General features: G+C 41.2%; 1 protein-coding gene across 13 annotated transcripts; it reads left to right on the forward strand.

Annotated features, from left to right (window-relative positions):
• Positions 1-21: 21 nt before the first annotated feature.
• On the forward strand, positions 22-16,707 carry LOC143904157 (phosphatidylcholine:ceramide cholinephosphotransferase 2). Of its 13 annotated transcripts, XM_077418540.1 has the most exons (8): positions 1,389-2,099; positions 2,458-2,728; positions 12,322-12,469; positions 12,897-13,279; positions 14,650-14,860; positions 14,949-15,223; positions 15,330-15,505; positions 15,724-16,707. In XM_077418540.1, exons 4-8 carry the CDS (start codon positions 12,898-12,900, stop codon positions 15,877-15,879), a joined length of 1,200 nt encoding a protein of 399 aa, XP_077274666.1. In that variant the 5' UTR covers positions 1,389-2,099; positions 2,458-2,728; positions 12,322-12,469; position 12,897; the 3' UTR covers positions 15,880-16,707. The 13 variants fall into 13 exon arrangements, with proteins under 13 accessions (XP_077274657.1, XP_077274668.1, XP_077274658.1 ...); XM_077418541.1 differs by lacking the exon at positions 12,322-12,469 and having other exon boundaries at positions 2,458-2,751; XM_077418535.1 differs by lacking the exon at positions 12,322-12,469.
• The last annotated feature ends 2,279 nt before the right edge of the window (positions 16,708-18,986 follow it).

Genomic DNA, 18,986 nt, shown 5'->3' on the forward strand with positions numbered 1-18,986 from the left:
CGAGATTCGCGAGTCGCGCCGTGTCGTCGTCGTCGTCGGTCCGTCCGCCGTCCGCCATCCGCGTCGTGTTCGCGTGGATAGAGCAGGAGAGAGAAGAAGAGAAGCGCGCGTATCAGTTATACGGGTTACGGGTTACGGTGCGAGCGGGCTTAGCGGGCGGCCCCAGCGCTGGACGGGTTTCCCGGTCATTTGTTTTTTTTTTTCATCGTTATCCGAGTTTCGGTGCGTAAGATTTAATTTAATAAGCTACGAAGATGATCGGAAAACGTTCTCGTCGAGGTTTGAGATCTTGCAACTCGCGCTTCCGTTTTCTCATCGCTTTCCAAAAATAAGCGGTCGTCGCGCAGCGTTTAGCGCATCCTCAGCTCTAATATACCGTACGGTGCGTCATTTCGTGCGCTTCCCAAGAAAACCTTCGATTATTGCATCTTCCCGCTGTCGCCTTCTTTCGTCGCAGAGAAAGAGGAAGGAGGAAGAAAGGGTCTTTACGTTTTACGCGTCGGTTCGTCAGTTCGCTCGGCGCTCCGTGCGTTCCGTTTTCCGTTCCGATTGATCGATAGCACAGACCTGGATAATTGGGTCGCGCACGGCTAATCACAAGTATCGCAACTCGGATAACGCCGAACCGCGCCTGCCTGCATCCACGAAAAAGAGGAGGAGGCTGGAGACAATGGGGGAAAATTTTCGCCAGGAGACAAAGAAGAACCCTTAAGATTCGTTCGTATGCCTTGGGCCACGTCCGCGTATATGATGAAATTGCAGTTGCTCGTTATCGAGACGGACTACCGCTGGAGGAAAGCGTTGCTCAGGTAAACGATTATCCGTTCGTTTTTCCAACGCGTGTTCCGAGCGATGTCGATCGATTCTCGCTGCAGTCAAATTGATTATTCGTTTTTCTCTACTATGGACCGCGTTGTATAACGCGGACAGTAAATAAACGATTTAATTGACGGTGATCGAGGCTAATTCACGGTCAGGCTTCGTGAATCAGCTCGAGCACAATCCCATTTGACATCTCGAAAACCAATTCCAGTCGCGTTCGATCGTCGGTTTAGCTCCGATCTCGATATCGATATGAGATAAGAAATACTCTAGAACTAGAGAAACGATTCAAATTCTGGCGGGTAGGTATCGGTCGATATATCTCGCTTGCCGTAACCGTCGTCGATGTGCTCGTGTCGCCGCTCGCCGCGCGGTGACGCGCCGGACCGGCGCGGCGGATCGGTCGGTCAGTGGCGCGACGCGCGACGCGCGACTAGTTGGGTTGCCGTCTGGCCGTCGGTGACGAACGACCAGGAATGAACGACAAACGCGCGTTCCTCGGTGGACGAACGCTGATTTTCGCGCGTGATTCTTCCGTCGCTCTCGCTCTCCGTACGTACGTACGTACATATGTTTGTGCGTTGTTGTACACGCGTAAATATACGGATTTTTCGTTCTCCGGTCTCCGATCCGTCGTTTCGTCGCGAGTCGCGAGTCGCGACGCGCGAGGAACGAGGAACGAGGGTCGAGGAACGAGAACGAATCGGACGATCGGATGACGCCATCTTCGCCCGTCCTTTTTTTTTTTATTTTTTTTCTATGAAACGTCAAGTCTGATCGGAGTGCGCGAACCACGGCTGAAGCTGCCGAAGCACGCCGAAACGGCGCGAGGCGGCAGGCGCAAGTTGTTGCAAGTTGTGCGCGTAGTCGGTCGTTTAGTTTTGTGCGACGGTGGTGCGACGCGCGACGAGCGTGCGCGGAGTGCGCGCGAAGTGCGGACCTCGCGACGGATGCTCACGGATGCTCTCCGGGAATCGCCACCGGTGGCGTCGTCCGGCGCGCTCCGACGTCCGATATACGTTCTCGCACGTTCACGGAACGGAACAAAGTTACGTTCGCGACGTACATACATACATAATATACTTATATACGTGCGGGCGACGGGCGACGGGCGTGACTAACGGTGACTAAATGAATTTGCGTTCAAGATCTAGTCCCGAGAATCCGTCGTCGCCGAGAGACGAGCGCGTGCTCGAAGAGGAGTCGTTTGCCATCCAGTGTCCATGTAAAATCATTCGCTAGACTGCCCTCTCCCCCGCTCCTCCGTTATATAGTTGGTTAGTTTCGTTCGTGTGTCGTTTCGTCAGTGTTGTGTGGCCCTCTTGTTTCGCACGTTCTCTCTCTCTCTCTCTCTCTCTCTCTCTCTCTCTCTCTCTCTCTCTCTCTCTCTCTCTCTTTCTCTAATTTTCCCCTGGTCTGTTTCTCCATCTCCGTCTCCATCCCACGCTCCGTTTATTCTCTTTCTGGCTCTCTCTCTCTCTCTCTCTCTCTCTCTCTCTCTCTCTCTCTCTCTCTCTCTCTCTCTCTCTCTCCTTCCTGCATACCCCTCTTAAGAAAGCCATCGTATTCGGATGCGTATTTTGTTGGTTATGTTTTCTCGTTACCTCTCGTCCTCGTCCCTCTCTTCGCGCGCAGTCGTAGCCACACAGCTACGATTGTAACGCATAATCGTACAAACACGTGTGTGCGTGCGTGCGAGCGTGCGAGCGCTACGCATCTGGCAGGCGTAGAAGCTGGCTGGCTTCGGGAGAAAGAGAGAGAAAGAGAGAGAGAGAGAGTGAGAGGGAGGGAGGAAGGAAACTGTCTGAAACTGCAATTGACATAGTAGTGTGTGTGTGTACGTATAAAGTAAAATGCATAAATTAAGACTACCTGTCAAGGTCGAATTGCCCAGTGCTTTAACAAGGTATAGCGAGACCTAATTTACAGGTTATTTTTATTTATTTCTTTCTATTATTTCTCTTATGATTTCGTTGCGCCCGCGCCGCGCCGCGGCCGCTTGTAACCACGGCTGCGGTCCACTTGACGCTAGAAATGTTTTGGAGCGTTCTTCTTCTCCTTCTTTCTTCATTGAAAGAAAAGAGAAGAGGAACGCTTCGAAGCATATGTAGCGTCAAATGGACCGCAGCCTAATATGTAACTCGTAACCGTCGCCGTCGCGTCGGGGCACGTTGCACGTTGTACGTTTTAAGTTCCGGATACATAATTCTGGGTATTGTCGCATGCCGAAGCTTCGTTTTACGCCTTGTCGCTTATCGTTGCCATTCCTGAATCGTGCACCCTCCGGATGTGACACTGCGCGTTGCGTTCACAGTTCACGTCGTACGATTCTACTTGTTGCGTTTGCCACTGTCGTTGATTTCTCTGGGGGTTTAGCACGAAATTATATCTTGTATCTACAATTCCATTACATTTATGTTCCGCGAGATTAAACGGTTAGGGGATAACGCGCGCTATCGTCTCTGTGTAAGACGGACATTGGCCTATCGCCTATTGTGCTCTTATTTCTGCCGTTCTGTTATCACGGCGGCACGGTTATGCCAATGATATCGCGCCAATCGCAACATATGTTTGTTTTGCACCTAGAATTATGGAATCCGTTTTATATATAATCGAGTTTTCTTTTTAACAATTTTTAGCTCGTTGGGAAAAATATTTGATATCGCGATATCATTTTTCTCGCACGAACTATAGAATATTACAAGTTCGAAATAGCATTAAAACGCTATACGTACTGAAAATGCAAAATTTCTATGACAAGTATAAAAATATTTATCATAGGTACTCGATAGATTGATATACATATATCACTTTATTATTATCGTGCGTTATCGCTTTAGTAAACCGATATCATTTTCGTCACGAGGCGTGATTGATATAGGTTTTTACCGCAGAGACGACGCGATTATTTGGCGGAATTATTTGACAAATTTGAATGTGTCGCTGATTAAAACGTGGATTGCTTTTCTTTGAAAAAAGTAAATTTTTTTTAACGAAAATCAAGACATTAATTATTTAAAACTCAACATGTGGTTAAATTGTATTTGAAATTTTTTAACACGAACGGTCTTGTCCCGCTTCTAAATCCTACCTTTATGTGACCGATTTTTATAGCCGTACGCAACTCGAACGTTATAACGACGACATTCGCATTATTTCATTTTCAAACTACATTACTTACGCATATTGGTCTATCGAATATTTCTTTATATACGTGTCATCTGATCGTTTTAAAACGCAGCGTTAAAATTATGAGATAATTATCGCGATTATAAAAAATGCTGCGAAAAAATGTCCATCGATCATTTACATTCATTGTTGCGGCACGCGCGTGTAATCCGTGACGCAGATGCAGATCCAGCTATAGTGTCGCGTACAGCTAGAAACATTTGCTCGGACAGCCGGTTATGAAAATATCAGAATGTTTGTTTGGTCCGTCGCAGACGCGAACGCTGAAACGAGGATGCGCTCCGAAATGCGTCGTGCTAACAATCTTGATTTTTTTCAAGGATGGCAATGAGATAATTGACAAGGAAAAATTTCTTCGATTATAAATTCACCAAAATTAGTTAACAAGTTGATTTGTTAATTTTTTAGATCGCGCTACACGACGTCGCACAGCGCTCGCGTTACGGCGCTCAAATGATCTTATAGATATAGATTAGTCGACATCGCGTTATCGCGTAGTACAACAACGCGTTTCAAAGTCAACGCGAGTTCAGTATCGGGCGAGAAAGCGACAACATCGTCGTCGTCTCAATCGTCGAGGCGGTTGGTCCTTCCTTCCGTCAATCGAGCCTCATTCGTCTCGCGACAACTATGCGACTATTCTTAGAAAAAGCAGCTGACCTTGGCCATCGTCAACCTCGATGCAAATTATCCGTGCGAAACGATTTGTTGCGTCAATCTAAATCGAGCAAAATCTCCGGAATGCTTCGAGAAAATCTGAAGAAACCTCGATATATATATATACTTATATATTTTTTTTTTCAAATAAAATTATCGATAATCTGTTAAGTCCTGAAAGAAAAAGAGAGGCTTTTTCAAGAAATTTGGTAATCCCGAGAAACGTGAAAATGCCTGATAACTTGATATTGCAATTCATCATTCACCGAGTACTCGTTTTAATTCGCGGGTTATATTTATCGCGCACGTCTCACGATATGTACAGATAACACCTCTTTAAGATTGACGACATTCGTCGATCTTTGTCACGAAAGTGACTTTCTTCGCGAAGGCGCGACCACACGATCCGATCTGATGAAACGCGCGTGAAATCGTGGAAGAGCGATCGATCGCCCTTTTAATTGCAAGGGCCTTAGCTGACGGTAACGTTAGATCTTGTGAGCCGCGTGAACCACCTGTGTGTATCCGAGTGCACGCGCACTCGTCGTCGCTGCCGAGTGCACGTGCACGAGGAAACGCGCGCGATCGAAATAGCTTTTATACTCCGTTTTTAGATCCGCCAAACTTCGGATCTATAAAATATCTCCTTTATTTTTCGCGCCTCTCGGCACTATGCTCGTTTCGAGTTTCGTTCGATATATATACATATATGTATATATACGTACCCACCAATTATAGCCATGTAAAGTCTACAATGACGATGAGAAGCATATCTTCTTTCTCCTAACATTCTACTTGACGTTAAGTAGATTAACTCGAATAATCGTGCACGCAATTGTCGAATGTTTTCAACTACTTAAATATTTTTGGAGCAATGCCTCTCGCGAGGCTTTGGAGGTGGATTTGGCCTTTCACTTGATCTTGATCTGCAGTTTCCGCCGTCACCACGCGAGTTTCGTATAACAGCTATGACATCAGCACGAGCGCGTTATTCTGATTTCATTGTCTCATTTTACGACATCAGTCTCAGGATTTCTCTTGTTGCGTCGTCCTGCACGTATCTCTTACCGTCAAAACTCTGTCGTGCTTTCCTTCCCATCCCTTCGCCGCGCCGCGCGCCGGTTTTTCACGGCGCGGCGCATGTTCTCACGCAATCGGTTGGCCCTTTTGCATTTTTAATTTTAACGTAATATAGTTGCGCGTGATATTCCGATATTAACTCTATCGTAATTTTTACTCTTGGTTTTTATCCGCTCGTCGCGGTCTCGATTCATTCTGTCGTCTGTCGTTTCGATTTTCAGCCCTCCCCTTTCCGCTCTTCTCTCTCACCTCTTCTCTCTCTCTTATCTGTCCAGGGTTACCACAGTTTCCCCTCTCTCTCCAGGTTTCCGTCTCCCTCTCTCTTTCTCTTTCTCGTTGACCCATACGCAATTTTCCTGTAGTAATTACATATGTGGCGCGGTAGCCACACTTATGAAGCCTCTATACGAACAGTTTTTTTTTTTACTTGACGTGTGAGTAAAAACACGCTCGATATCTAGTGCTCTGTTAGTTTCACTACTTGTGACCTATAGGCCTGATTAGAACGTTTTCTCGTGCCTTTTTTTTTTATTCCTTTTCTTCTTCTACGTGGATCTTTCTCCAGGAAATGCTTCCCAACGTCTCTGCAATTCTTACGTAACGCGATGTTCATTGTATTTATGTTCGGCGCGATGGCGATATAACGTGGTGATAACGTGGTCACGCAAAACCGTCGCGCCGCGCCGCGCCGCCGCGCCGCGACCGTCGCAAGAGGTCGGCTTCGTGACGAATCCCTATTGTCGATACGAGATATTATACTTAGCGCTGCCAACGTTTACATCAATATCATATCGATTCTTGGATCGTCAGCGAGCGAGTTGAGAAGACTTATAAAGCTGGCCGAACAAATAAGATATTGTTTTCCAATATCTTATCGGCTGTAAACTGCAATTATGTATTCTGCATCGAAGATACCAGATGCGTTCAAAAAATCAATCGTTGTAATCGAACGAAAATGCTTGGCGATTGAAATCAATGTATTTCGATGTATTTTCATTCTCGATAACGAGTAGAATCTCGATGCTTATTGACCGATCGTTCTCGTGGGGTCTTATCAAAAATCGATTTCGTCAAAGATTATACCAATTTGAATCGCTAATAAAATATACAAAAACTTTGAATATTTTACTTATTATTCTCGGAGTTATTGGCTTGATATTTAAACAGACAAGAACGGATTGTAAAATGAGCCGAAAGCGATATACGCGAAGCAACTTTTTTTGTTTTGGCTACGACGTCTTTATATGTGTCGTTGTGATGGAAATGATCTGAGTGTCATCCGATCATTACCTTTGTTCGCCTCCGTGTCGTAACGATCAATTCTAACTACAATTTTATGTTAAGATTCGTCATCGATTCTTCGAAATGACCAAGCCGGTGCGATATTCCTCATGCCACGTTATTTACCATTAATTTGGTCATTTATGCTACCCGGTATTGTTATATAAGATATTTTTTAAAAACGGTTAAAAACGAAGATCTTTACATTGTTCTATTACTTCGTTAAATTTGTGACGAATGTACTATGTCGAGTTAGTCGAGTATCTAGTCATTTATATTAATGTAATTACTTTTCTCGCGGCAATAACATATTTTTGCGAATATATAAAATTCATTTCCTAACGTTATTCATTAACGAGCTGATACCATTGTTCGACACCTCGATCCTGTCAACATAGAGCATCTATTTGTACAATTGGAAGTTAATTATTAGAAATATCGACAGTCGGCTGTCGTGAATCATTTGATTGTGAGAGGAAAAAGGAAATGACTCGTGAGTTGGGCGGTTCGTTATATTTGTGACGTAATTACATAGCGTTCGATCAGAAGCTATAGCTCGTGCTCGAATTAGTAGATAGTCGCGCGCGATAAAATCCAGTTAAATACACGGACATTTCATCAATTTCTCTCATTTTTTTATCATATAATCCGTAATAACATAAAAACTTATCTGCTCGCTATATTACCTTACTTGATACATGGAAATGTAACAATAACCAGGCACGTAGCCCGGCAACGTCAATTTGACGCTAAACATATACGGAGGAGGAAAAAAAAAGATTTATCTCTTTCGATATTTGTGACAGTTGTGACAATTTGATAATGGCATTGCATTGATATATTACGTTCGTAATTTGTATAACAACAAACTTGTAAAGAAATATTATTCGACGAGGACCACGCTCTGGCTAATCTTCTTCGATTCGCGGAAAGAACCGCTTTTAGACTTTTTTTTTTTGTAGAATGTATACAATAATCAATACTTTTCACAGCACCATTTGAACAAGCTGTGTTGTAAGTTATTCAGTGAATGTGTGAATCATCCCGACGCATATAATAGCAATATTGAGTTTGCGCAAGAAATCTCGTTAGTTTTCCGATACGGCTTGTTGAATTCTTGAATTGTGTCTGAGCACAGCGGTGATTGTACCCCCGATCTTTCCGAGCTCCCCGTGACCCTGTAATCTCGAAAACGAATAACGTATAACTATATCTCCAGAAAATTATAACTAATGCAGTTGATCTTTAACATTCAGGAAATTTCTCGATTAATTCTCGAGCATAAAATCTTTTAAACAAAAGTGGTATAAAGTATGAAATCTGGTAGAATAGGTTTAGAAATGAAATAAAAATTAAATTTTTCACTTTTTTATATGTTATTTTAATTGTCGAGATTCTTTATTGTATTTAGGAAATGAAAGAGAGACCAAATATTATTCTGGATTTAGAAATTTGAGGTAATGCTTTTTTTATCGAAGCTTTTTTATTTAGAAAAGATCAGATAATGGTGTATCGCAAGCTGATTGAGCTGATATTAAGTTTCATCGAACATTATTATATTCTCAGTGATTTATTCAAATATACAATCATAACATAGTTATGTTAAGTGCAGTTTTCTATTTTGCGCCGTTGTTGGCAACGGGAAGATCGTATAGTTCTGCAAATTACTTCGTAGTCTGCGATGTGTGATGTGTGGTGGAATAGCAATTTTGTGGCGCGTTTAATTTGAGAGAATAGCGCGATATTGCAATCAAAATCACAGGTTTTGAAAGTCGAATAGGTGGTTTCAGCTATTGCGATACCATGCGATCGCTTTTGCGCGATAATAAAAGATAATAATTATAAATTGTCATGAATGTCACGAACATCTTTGAGACGAAAAATATATTTGATTAGGTCATAAATCATATTTCTCTTCCCGTTGAGTTTATAAACTTCATATCTCGTGTACCTTGAATTGAATATTAGTTAACTGAGTCATCAATCACATTTATTTCTTTGTTGAACATTTGGCATATTTATGTTAGCCCAATATTATACGCGAAATTTTGTCATCGACAAAATTTGAGAGTCAGAATTTTGAAAAGGATATATTTTTGTAACTCTTGAAGGAAAAAATCTTTGTAAAAAACCAATAACTTTTTAAGTATTTTTTCTTGGTTTGCATTTTCTTTCGAATATTTCTCAGAGGCAGAAATAATATATTCGTTCGCGATGTAATATCGAAGCGTATACGCGAAGCGCGGTCTTAAAGTCTATTATCGGTATGCGGTATATTTACGGTTACTTTTATCACTAATGTGCATTCCTAATGAGCATTAAATACACACACATGGGTTCTTTCCCGAACAATTCACGTGGTCTTGTGAAATAAATGAAGCTATCGTAATCGTTTAAATATAGAATTGTTTACAAATTTTGAGCATTTGTTGCATTTGTATTGACACCATTTGTATTGTTTTGCATTGGCAAACGGCTGTGCTTATCGTGTTCCACAACAAACCGCGTATTGCAATTTGGCATAGTGACGCATCAGAATAGTAATAGCGATAGTAGTAGTAGTAGTAGTAGTAGTAGTAGTAGTAGTAGCAGCAGCAGTGGAAGACAATAATGATAACTGTTTGGCTGTCGCAAAGTTTATCGTGTTTCCACGCTAATGGATTACGAAGCGCTAGACAGTGTCGTATGTTCTCGAACATAGTTATGTGAACATGTTCACCTGTTACAAAAGTTATTGAGACTTTTACATACTAGGCATATTAAAAGACCTTAGAATATAGTAAGTATCTAACTATTCTGACTGAATAAGTAAATAATCCGTTTTTAAGAGCTGATATTGTCTCAAGTATACTCATACTTTATATACGTGGTGTCTCGCTAAAGCATGTAATTAAAGGTAATAAAATTTAGCTTTAATTTAGTTAAAGAGGTGTGTGTGTGTGCGTTTAAATTTAAAATATTCCAGATATTTGACATTTAACTTCAAATTTGGAATTGAAAACCGTTATCGCTTTACGAAATATTATTTTTATTGATGACTATAACTTTTGCATCTAATTTTCCTTTTCTTTACGAAAGTTTGACACAAAGACACAAGTTCCCGGTTCAAGTATACGTGCGATGGCATGCTAGGTTGCGTATAATACTAACGAGCTTTGCGAATTAATTAGAATAAAACAGAGGCGACATATGCGGCTGTTGCGCGATAAATGGGCAGCATTATGTACAACAACTCGCACCGCGCGCGTTATAAGAGTGAGTTGTAGTCATGTTTTAAGCATCTTTATGATATACAACTCCAATTATCTTCTTTAACTCGTAAAAACTTGTCAACACAACACTCTGAAATTTCTAACTCTCTCCGTGAGAGTGGTACTTGGATTAGTTGTGACAACTCTCAGGATCAGACTCCTTTCTACACGTCGAATTCGTCCATGAGATCGCTAAAGGGTCGTTATCGAGGTGAGAAAGCTCTCGCTTCATAGGTAAAGCAATATCCGCCTTATGGGAATCCATTTCCTGAGAGACGTTTCTCTCTTTCGCTTTTCCTCTCCCTCCCTCTCCCTTTCTCTCCCCTCCCTTCCCCCTCCCTCTCTTCCTCTCTTTTTCTCTCTCTCCCTCACACACACACACACACACACACACACACACACACACACACACACACACACACACACACACACACACACACACACACACACACACACACACACACACACACACACACACACACACACACACACACACACACACACACACACACACACAAATAGGACCGTATTGTTGGGTGTCCTATATCTGCGCGCATTACTTTGCAAAGGCGGATTCTTCGACTAATTCCAGGTCGATTTTTCTTCAGCGAAAATGTCAACAAAAATCGCTATCTATGATGGTTTTAGAATTTTTTCGCATCCCATATGTCCCCGCAATACAACCAGCTTTAAATTAAAATCCTTAGCCCTTTGCGCTCTGTAGATTTTCACGCAATGTCGACAATTTATTTCGCGCGCCATAATGTTAATTCACCCGCGTGGATTCATAATATGTCATATATGTGTCGTATATCTCATGCTTATTTAAGTATTAAAGAAAGAAAACTAAAACTTAATTAAAAAAACTAAAACTAAAACACTACGTTTTTTTAAGCACAATTTTATAATTATTGTCATTTTATCGTTAAATAAATTGACTTAGGGGGCGCGAAAATTATTCTTAAAGCCGACCAGATCGGCATTTGGAGCGCAAGAGTCTTTTAATGATAGTACGTGAAAATTAACACGATATTTCTTCAAAGGGTTAAGGGTTATATCAGAAATTGCACAATATGACAATCTACTTTGAGGATCTCTCGAGGATTGTGGTTTAAATTATATCCTGATGTTGCCGATTATTCCGACTGATCGAGAGATACGTCACAATAGTACAATTGTGTAATCACAGGTCATTTCTCGCGAGCGCTCTCGACGTTCTAGACCATAATGGGTTCTAGGCTATAATGAGCGCAAACTATACCATTTTCCGCATCGTCGGACCGTAATTTGTTCAATAAACGTGGACGATGCTTAGCCTTACCGCTTAGCCGAGCTCGAGGTGTCCGGCACAGACGTTACCTTTCCCACGAAATCACGTGTCGCGTTAAGCACGGTCCTTGATATTAAACATTTATATCATATACAGGTGGACATATGATTCCGACGCGATACTCGTAGCTCGAAAGCGTTGCATTTCATTGGAACGCGTTTCATTTGGTTGGTTCGACGAGAGTTTCGTAGATAAATAAAAGAAAAGAAAGAGACTCGTCATAATGATGCTACGTAAGAAAATAATACCATTTTTCTTCCACTCAATTATACACTTGTCGCGTTCCAATCGTTACTTTGTGGACAAACGCGCCCTGAAAACTATTAAGTACGTAGGAGAATAAAAATATTTTACTTGAGCGCGATTGTGTGTGATCGCATCGATCGTCGCCGTTGACTCTCATTTGGCTGATCGTTACATTGTCCGTCGCGCGAACCCGCGGGCCCCTAGATAATACCATTGCAGCTCTGGCAGACGCATCCATCGATGACGCTTCCGCGGTTGCGTTCTCGCATCGCGTGGAGTGAGTCTTGATGCTATCCGTGGATCAACAGTCATCTCATTCGCGGTCGTGGTCGCGGCCGCGCTCGCGCTCGCGGTGAGCGGCTTTCGTCAGCTCAATTTATTGTTAGAATCCGCGCTTTTTTTCCGGTCGCGATAACCTTTTCCCTTTATAAGTCGGTAAATGTATAAAAATATCGCGCTTTACAGGGCGGGACGCGTGACGCGCGCAACGAACGCTCCGGGCAAACGTGCACCGTTCGCAGATGTGTGTCACGTGTAATATCAGTTGTTATTGGTGCGCCGATCATTGGGCAGGCGACCATCAGCATTTGCTCGAATAAAGCTCGATTTTCAGGTAATGAGAAAGGATTAAGGAGTCACCTATATATACGAAAGTGTCGCGCATCAGTGCGGTGTTGTAACGCGAGGCCGAATGATTCTCGATCGGGGTAGATAGGGGTCACTTCTATTTTACAAACAAACGCGAAAAGCAGTCTTTTAATTCGGTTGATCTATATACGCTCAACACAATGGCTCGGTTATTCTTCCCTGCGATCAAGTAGCACGTGTGCCAAGGTCAGCTTCGTTTCCGCGCGTTCTCCTCATCTTTCGCTGTTTCAATGTTTCATCGTCGCGCGTCGATGAGATGATACTAGCCGTATTAGCCGAACGATTCCGAGACACAGCGGTGTCTCTACCTCTAACGTATAGGACACATCCCGAGAATCGTCCCGGGATTCGTCAGGATTCGATCAGGACAAGTCGACTTCTGTTCTGTGCAGGATGGTATTGGATCCCAAGGCCACTAGCTTGCACAACGATTACGGAAGCTTCGATCGACCGTTGGGCGCCGGGGAGGGCCACGAGAGGGACGTCGAGGCGGCGGTTGATGGAAACAGCAGCGGGATGGCACAGTCCAGCGATGTTTATCAACGGCAACCGCTATTGCCCGGCGCGCCGTTGTCCAAGAGCAAGGACAAGTGGTCCGGAGTGGCCTCGGGCTCGGACTACTACGAGGACGATGAGGACGAGAAGGATATCGAAGGCCTGGGCGGACATCCCGGGATACCGAATGGGTCCGGCAGCGGCATCATCAAAATCGACATGCCGGCGCCGCTTCGCGAGGAGCCGCGTTTCCCTAAGGAAAAGTGGAAAACGTTTCTCGGTAAGAGAACGTACGAATGAATGCCAGATTCATCGCTTTAGAAAATTATTTCTTCTTTTGAAACGCTGAGACACATATGGAGAGAGAGAGAAAGTTATATCTTTATTGGATATCCTCTTGAAAATAATGATATCAGATATGTATGAAAACTTGACCTTATAAAATCAGTAATATAGTAATTTCTCCTTGTTTTAACTTGTTTTAACTTTAAAATAAAAGCCCCAGATTTGCAAAGAGCTGAAAGAAATTTATGTAGCTTCAATTCAAGCTATATATATTATGCATTTGTGACGAGTCGATTTACTCTATTGTTGACTAAAATTGCAATGTCAGAAAATCATCTTGAGTGTGAGAACTAGTTAATTTTTAAAAATAAATTTTGCGATTGTATCTCAAAGATTTCTTGGAATCGCAAATTCATCAACGTATAATTTAATATATAATTCAATAATTATGAAATAATTTCTAAAGAAATTTTAGAAATTATACGTTTCGAGGATTTTTGCAGTTATATACAATATGAATTATAAATATATATTTCAGTCGTTAAACAAATGTATGCGGTTAAAACGTTAAAATAAGTTATTAAACAATACTAAGTGCACTATCCAATGGTAGGTTATATATTGGACAAAAGCGTTGAAGTAGTTCTCTCGTTGCGGTCGATCCACCACCTATCAGTTTCCTCGGTTTTTCCCACGTTCTCACGACCTGTGCCTAATGCGTAATAAGAATGGAACAAGAATTAGCAAAAATAAATTTCTAAGCAAACATCGAGAAACTCGCCGGTTAATTTCGCCGATCTCGGAGCTCGGAGCTCGGAGCATCTCCAGTTTGGCACCGTATACGTGCGACGTTCGTTCACAGCGGAGAGTCCATTGAGATCGAGGTCGTTACGCGGCCTGGAATTCGTTCGATACACCGCACCAGTCTGATAGTCTGCTCGCGCAGCTTTGTCTCATTGTCAGAGAGCTTCTCTCCGATCGATCTCCTCTTTCCTGGAGCTCGCGCGATTTATCTCGATGGCTTTTCGCATCGGAATTAACCGAGGCGAGCAACTGGACGTTCGCTGCCGTTCGCGAAATGTTAATTCATAACAATCATAACGTAAATGCACAGAGCAACGGATTTCGCGAGTCCCGTTACGCATTGCAGATATCTGTTACGATGTGAATCGTCGTTGCATGACACGAGTCCGGAGTCGATTAATGCCGTGGTTATTCTCTCGAGCATCCTCGGAAACGGAACATCTCTCTTTTTTTTTTTTTTTTTTTTTTTTTTTTTTGAAAGAAGAAAATGGCGCGATAATTACATTTGAACGGAAGGATGGTTGCAAAGGGATATATGTAAGCCGCCGTTTTCTGTTACAGCATTTCTCTTTATGGTCGTAAACTTCATACTGACGACAGCTTCCCTCGCGATGGTACACGAGCGCGTTCCAGATAGAAACACATACGGACCGCTTCCCGACGTAGTGCTGGACAATGTCACCGCTCAGGATTGGGCGCTTAACGTCTCGGAAGTCCTCATTATGATCATGTCCAATTCCGCGATGGTTTTTATCATTTTTCATAAGCATAGGTGCGTATAAAATCCAAAATAAATAAATCGATGCCGAATGATCTTTCCTAAAGACAAGGATTTCTAACGATCAAGTTTATTCCCACAGATTCATAGTAGCTAGACGAATATTTCTGCTGATGAGCTTGCTCTACATGATGAGGAGCGTTACGATGTACGTGACGGTCGTACCGATCGCCAGTAAAACTTACTATTGCAGCCCGAAGGCAAACAACACCAGTCCGCTTCTCGTGACAAAGAGAGTCCTGCAGCTCATCTCCGGCTTCGGCTTGTCAATTAACGGCAAACACACTTATTGCGGAGATTACATTTACAGTGGACACACGGTCGTGCTTGTACTCAGTTACCTGATCATTAAGGAGTGTACGTATCTTGGTTATTTGTTCGAGAAATTAATACAGATATACGTGATGTATTTCTGTAATTCCGACGTAATTTGATAACCCTAACGGTTCGTAACGCATTTCAGATTCTCCAAGAAGATGTCAACCGATCCATTGGTTAGCTGGTCTGGCGGTACTCGTCGGGGTAATTATGATCTTGGTAGCTCATGGTCATTATACTGTGGATGTACTTATAGCTTACTACGTTACTACGCGCCTGTGGTATATTTATCACACGCTAGCCAACAACCCAAATCTCAAGGTACGTTTTACTTTCGAGCGTTGAAGATTTTCCACTTTACGACAAAGATAGTTTATACCTATATAAATTGATAATCAATATGGTTTTAATAATGTTAATTATAATCACATATAAACATAACATTTGATATAATAAATAATTTAAATATTACATGCGAAATAACGATTAATATTTGCATTGTAATTTATATATCGCTAATGACAATGAAATTTTTGCAGCAATATGGATCGAATAACTTTTTGGCCCGGCTCTGGTGGTTCTCCATTTTCAAGTATTTTGAGAAGAATGTGGGCGGCACAGTGCCACGACAATATGACTGGCCTCTACCCTGGCCTCGACGGTTTCTTGCCAAACACCCTAACCGAGACAGTTAATACTTGTCTTGATTTCATAGAGGCTGTTAAAAACAAAGAAGTTACACTTTTGTTGTATATATTTTACACACACACACACACACACACACAAACACACACACATACACACACAAACGTATGTATAATTGAGGGTTAATAACGTGGAGGTAAAAGTTGGTTAAAGAATATACTTGGAACGTATTGTTTTAAGAGCGACTGCACATTCACTGTTGAAGCATGAATTTTGTGTTGTTCATTTCTTTGTAATCCAATCGTGAACTCTTAGACACAATATCCATGCTCTTTCACGTAAAGGTATCGTCCAGTCAGCCCGAATTTATTTTTTGTTTGATTTTTATACAGATTTATACACAGTATAAAGAATAGATATAGAAAGATGGATTTTATGATCATATCGTAAAGATTCGGATGGAGGAGGGTATTCGAGTTTACGTACAATGACATATTAATTCGCTCGAGGCGTTTATATTTTCAAATAGCTACAAATCGAAAGTAATACAATAAATAAGTAAACATAGGACAGATGTATGTTTTTAAAAACTCGAGCGATATTATGCAATAAAAAGTATTTGTAATCTATAAAGGGTCATTGTAGATAAATATTAGGATAAAATCCGATTTCTTCCTCTAAACGAATCTTTGAGTCAGATTCCCGACTTGAGTCGACGTCTTGACTTCCAATATCTAGACGTCGTCGTCCCTGACTTTGCATTCGCGATACGAATTATTCCGATGAAAAACGATTTTACAGACAAATTGCCAAAAATATACTGTAGACTCGCGTGAGTGTGTGTATATATTCTAATTAAAGTTCCACTTTGCCGATTATCCTCGAAATTGTTTCTTTCGGAGAGAAATACCCTAGTATCCAGTACTAGAAGCGATTGTGCAATTTCGTGGGACCAAAACAGGAACGCTTAATAGTAAATGTTAATTCACATAATGTTGACAAATTAAGCATGCCGAGTTGCGAGGAGGCGTGATCTTCATTATATAGATATACACATATATATATAGATGGCATTGATAAAAAGTCTTAATAATAATATTATCATTGATCAAGGATTCCGTAACTTCGGTTAGATTACGTAATATATGGCCTGTCGCAGATGGAATTTGGACCTCTTACCTGCCATATATGGAAATTATTGTCGATTCGCATTTCGATCGTATAGCCTGCCGCAGATTTGGATAAGTTTATTTGCGAAAACTTCGTAACAGATCTTGGATATTGAATTTTTAGAAGTTACAGTTTTCTCTTTTCTAACTTCTATTAGTCGATGTACGAAAGTATCATATAATAGAGTAATGAAGAAAAAAAATGAAACAAAAAGAAGAAAGTACCGAAGCATTCGTGTTTTCACGGAATAAGATCGTCGTACGCTTGTGCATACACCGGATGTTGTCATACGTACATACATATATTGCAGAGGCAATGTAATACAAATCGTGCGAAATGCAAAAGGCAATTTTGCATTCATGGAGAGATCGAGTTACAAAAATGACGAATAACCATCAATATTTCGTACGATTCTTTCTTCCTTCGTTCTTCTCGCATTTCATTTGTTTTAACGATTCCTTGCACCTCTTGCCTCGCTCTTTTTTTCTCTATTAAGGAAAAAGAATGACATAATTTAACGATGTCGATGAAAATGCCGCGATTCTTCAAATACTTGTATGAACGATCATGAATCTCATTTAATAATGTGTACAAGTAAGCGATAACAAGTCACATGACTGTTTATTTTCCTAGTATCCGATGAAAGTCGCGTGTGTACCATATGTATGCTGTAAAAGTGTTGAGTAACATTTAATTGTAGCTTAAAATGCGTCAAGGGTGACTCGTTATCTTGTCCACCAGTAATTCAGGTGACAAGATCGACTTGTTGAATCTCTAATAGGTACGAAATGCACTTGCAACCCTGCCATTTTTAGTTAAATAGTTTAAACAAATAATAAAATATTTCTTATAACACTTCGCGGAAGTTTACATGCAAATCTGTATTTTTTATCACACAGTTTGGTCGGGCAATTGGCGACGTGTTAAATTGTGTACAGTTAATTTATTATATATTTTTATTATTCGTGTCGATTATGATCAGACTTATTTTTGATAATTTGATTAAGCAGGTTTCATGCAAAAGTTACAAAGAAGAAAAGTGATAAAAGGGAGGGAGAAATGCGAAAATGTTGTTAGTAGTATAATTAACTCTTTTCCGTCTGTGATGATAAATAAAAGAAAGAATAAATCGCCGTCGTGTGATCTCGCGCTCTTTTAATAAAGTAGCAATCGACTGGCGGATCAACACCGATGTGACCTTTATGGCCACCTGATATATTTCCTCTTGACATTCAAATTATAAATGCGTGTAACTGTTAAACATATATTTTAATAAGATTAATGTAGTTCGTAGTGAAACTTTTAACTCTCTCTGGCATTCGCGCAGCGCATTCGATGTGGAACAGATAACGCCGTATTTAGGGATATATTTTTGAAACATATGCATAATGTACATAGGCGTATTTTCAGCTGACACATATGTGTCATACAGCGATACACGAATGCGAGAAGGGACTAAGCGGACACATATATGGATTCGGATATATATTTGCAGAGATTAATATGTATTGTGCGCGCATTTTTACTTGCGCGCGCGTCCACACACACACACACACACACACACGTTACGCATATATGCATTACTATTGCTTTTCGGGGCGGATACGCTTCATGTGCGGCGAAAAGAATTTTGATGTCTAGAGCTTAGATCAGACTCAACGTTGAGAACGATATTTTGGATCTCCCGGATGGAGACTTGCGATGTAAGCCAAAAGATACTCTCGAGCATATGTATAGTATAGATTTAGGTACACGCAGACGTAAAACATGTGCATATACCTGTACGTGTACATGTACAAATATGTATTATAAAAATGATATATTTACACGCACACGATAAGGGAAAGCTTCTTCTGTTAATGGAAAAGCCTCTTGTTGATGTTTAATTATATAAGAAGTAACAAGTATATATACATATATATATATATATAATTAATAGAGTTCGTATATATATGTACACATTGTATTGCAACCGTGGCATTCACGC

Source organism: Temnothorax americanus, unplaced genomic scaffold, assembly GCF_048541705.1.
Source record: "Temnothorax americanus isolate GAGA-0224 unplaced genomic scaffold, ASM4854170v1 Scaffold5, whole genome shotgun sequence".
NCBI classification, from domain to species: Eukaryota; Metazoa; Arthropoda; class Insecta; order Hymenoptera; family Formicidae; genus Temnothorax; species Temnothorax americanus.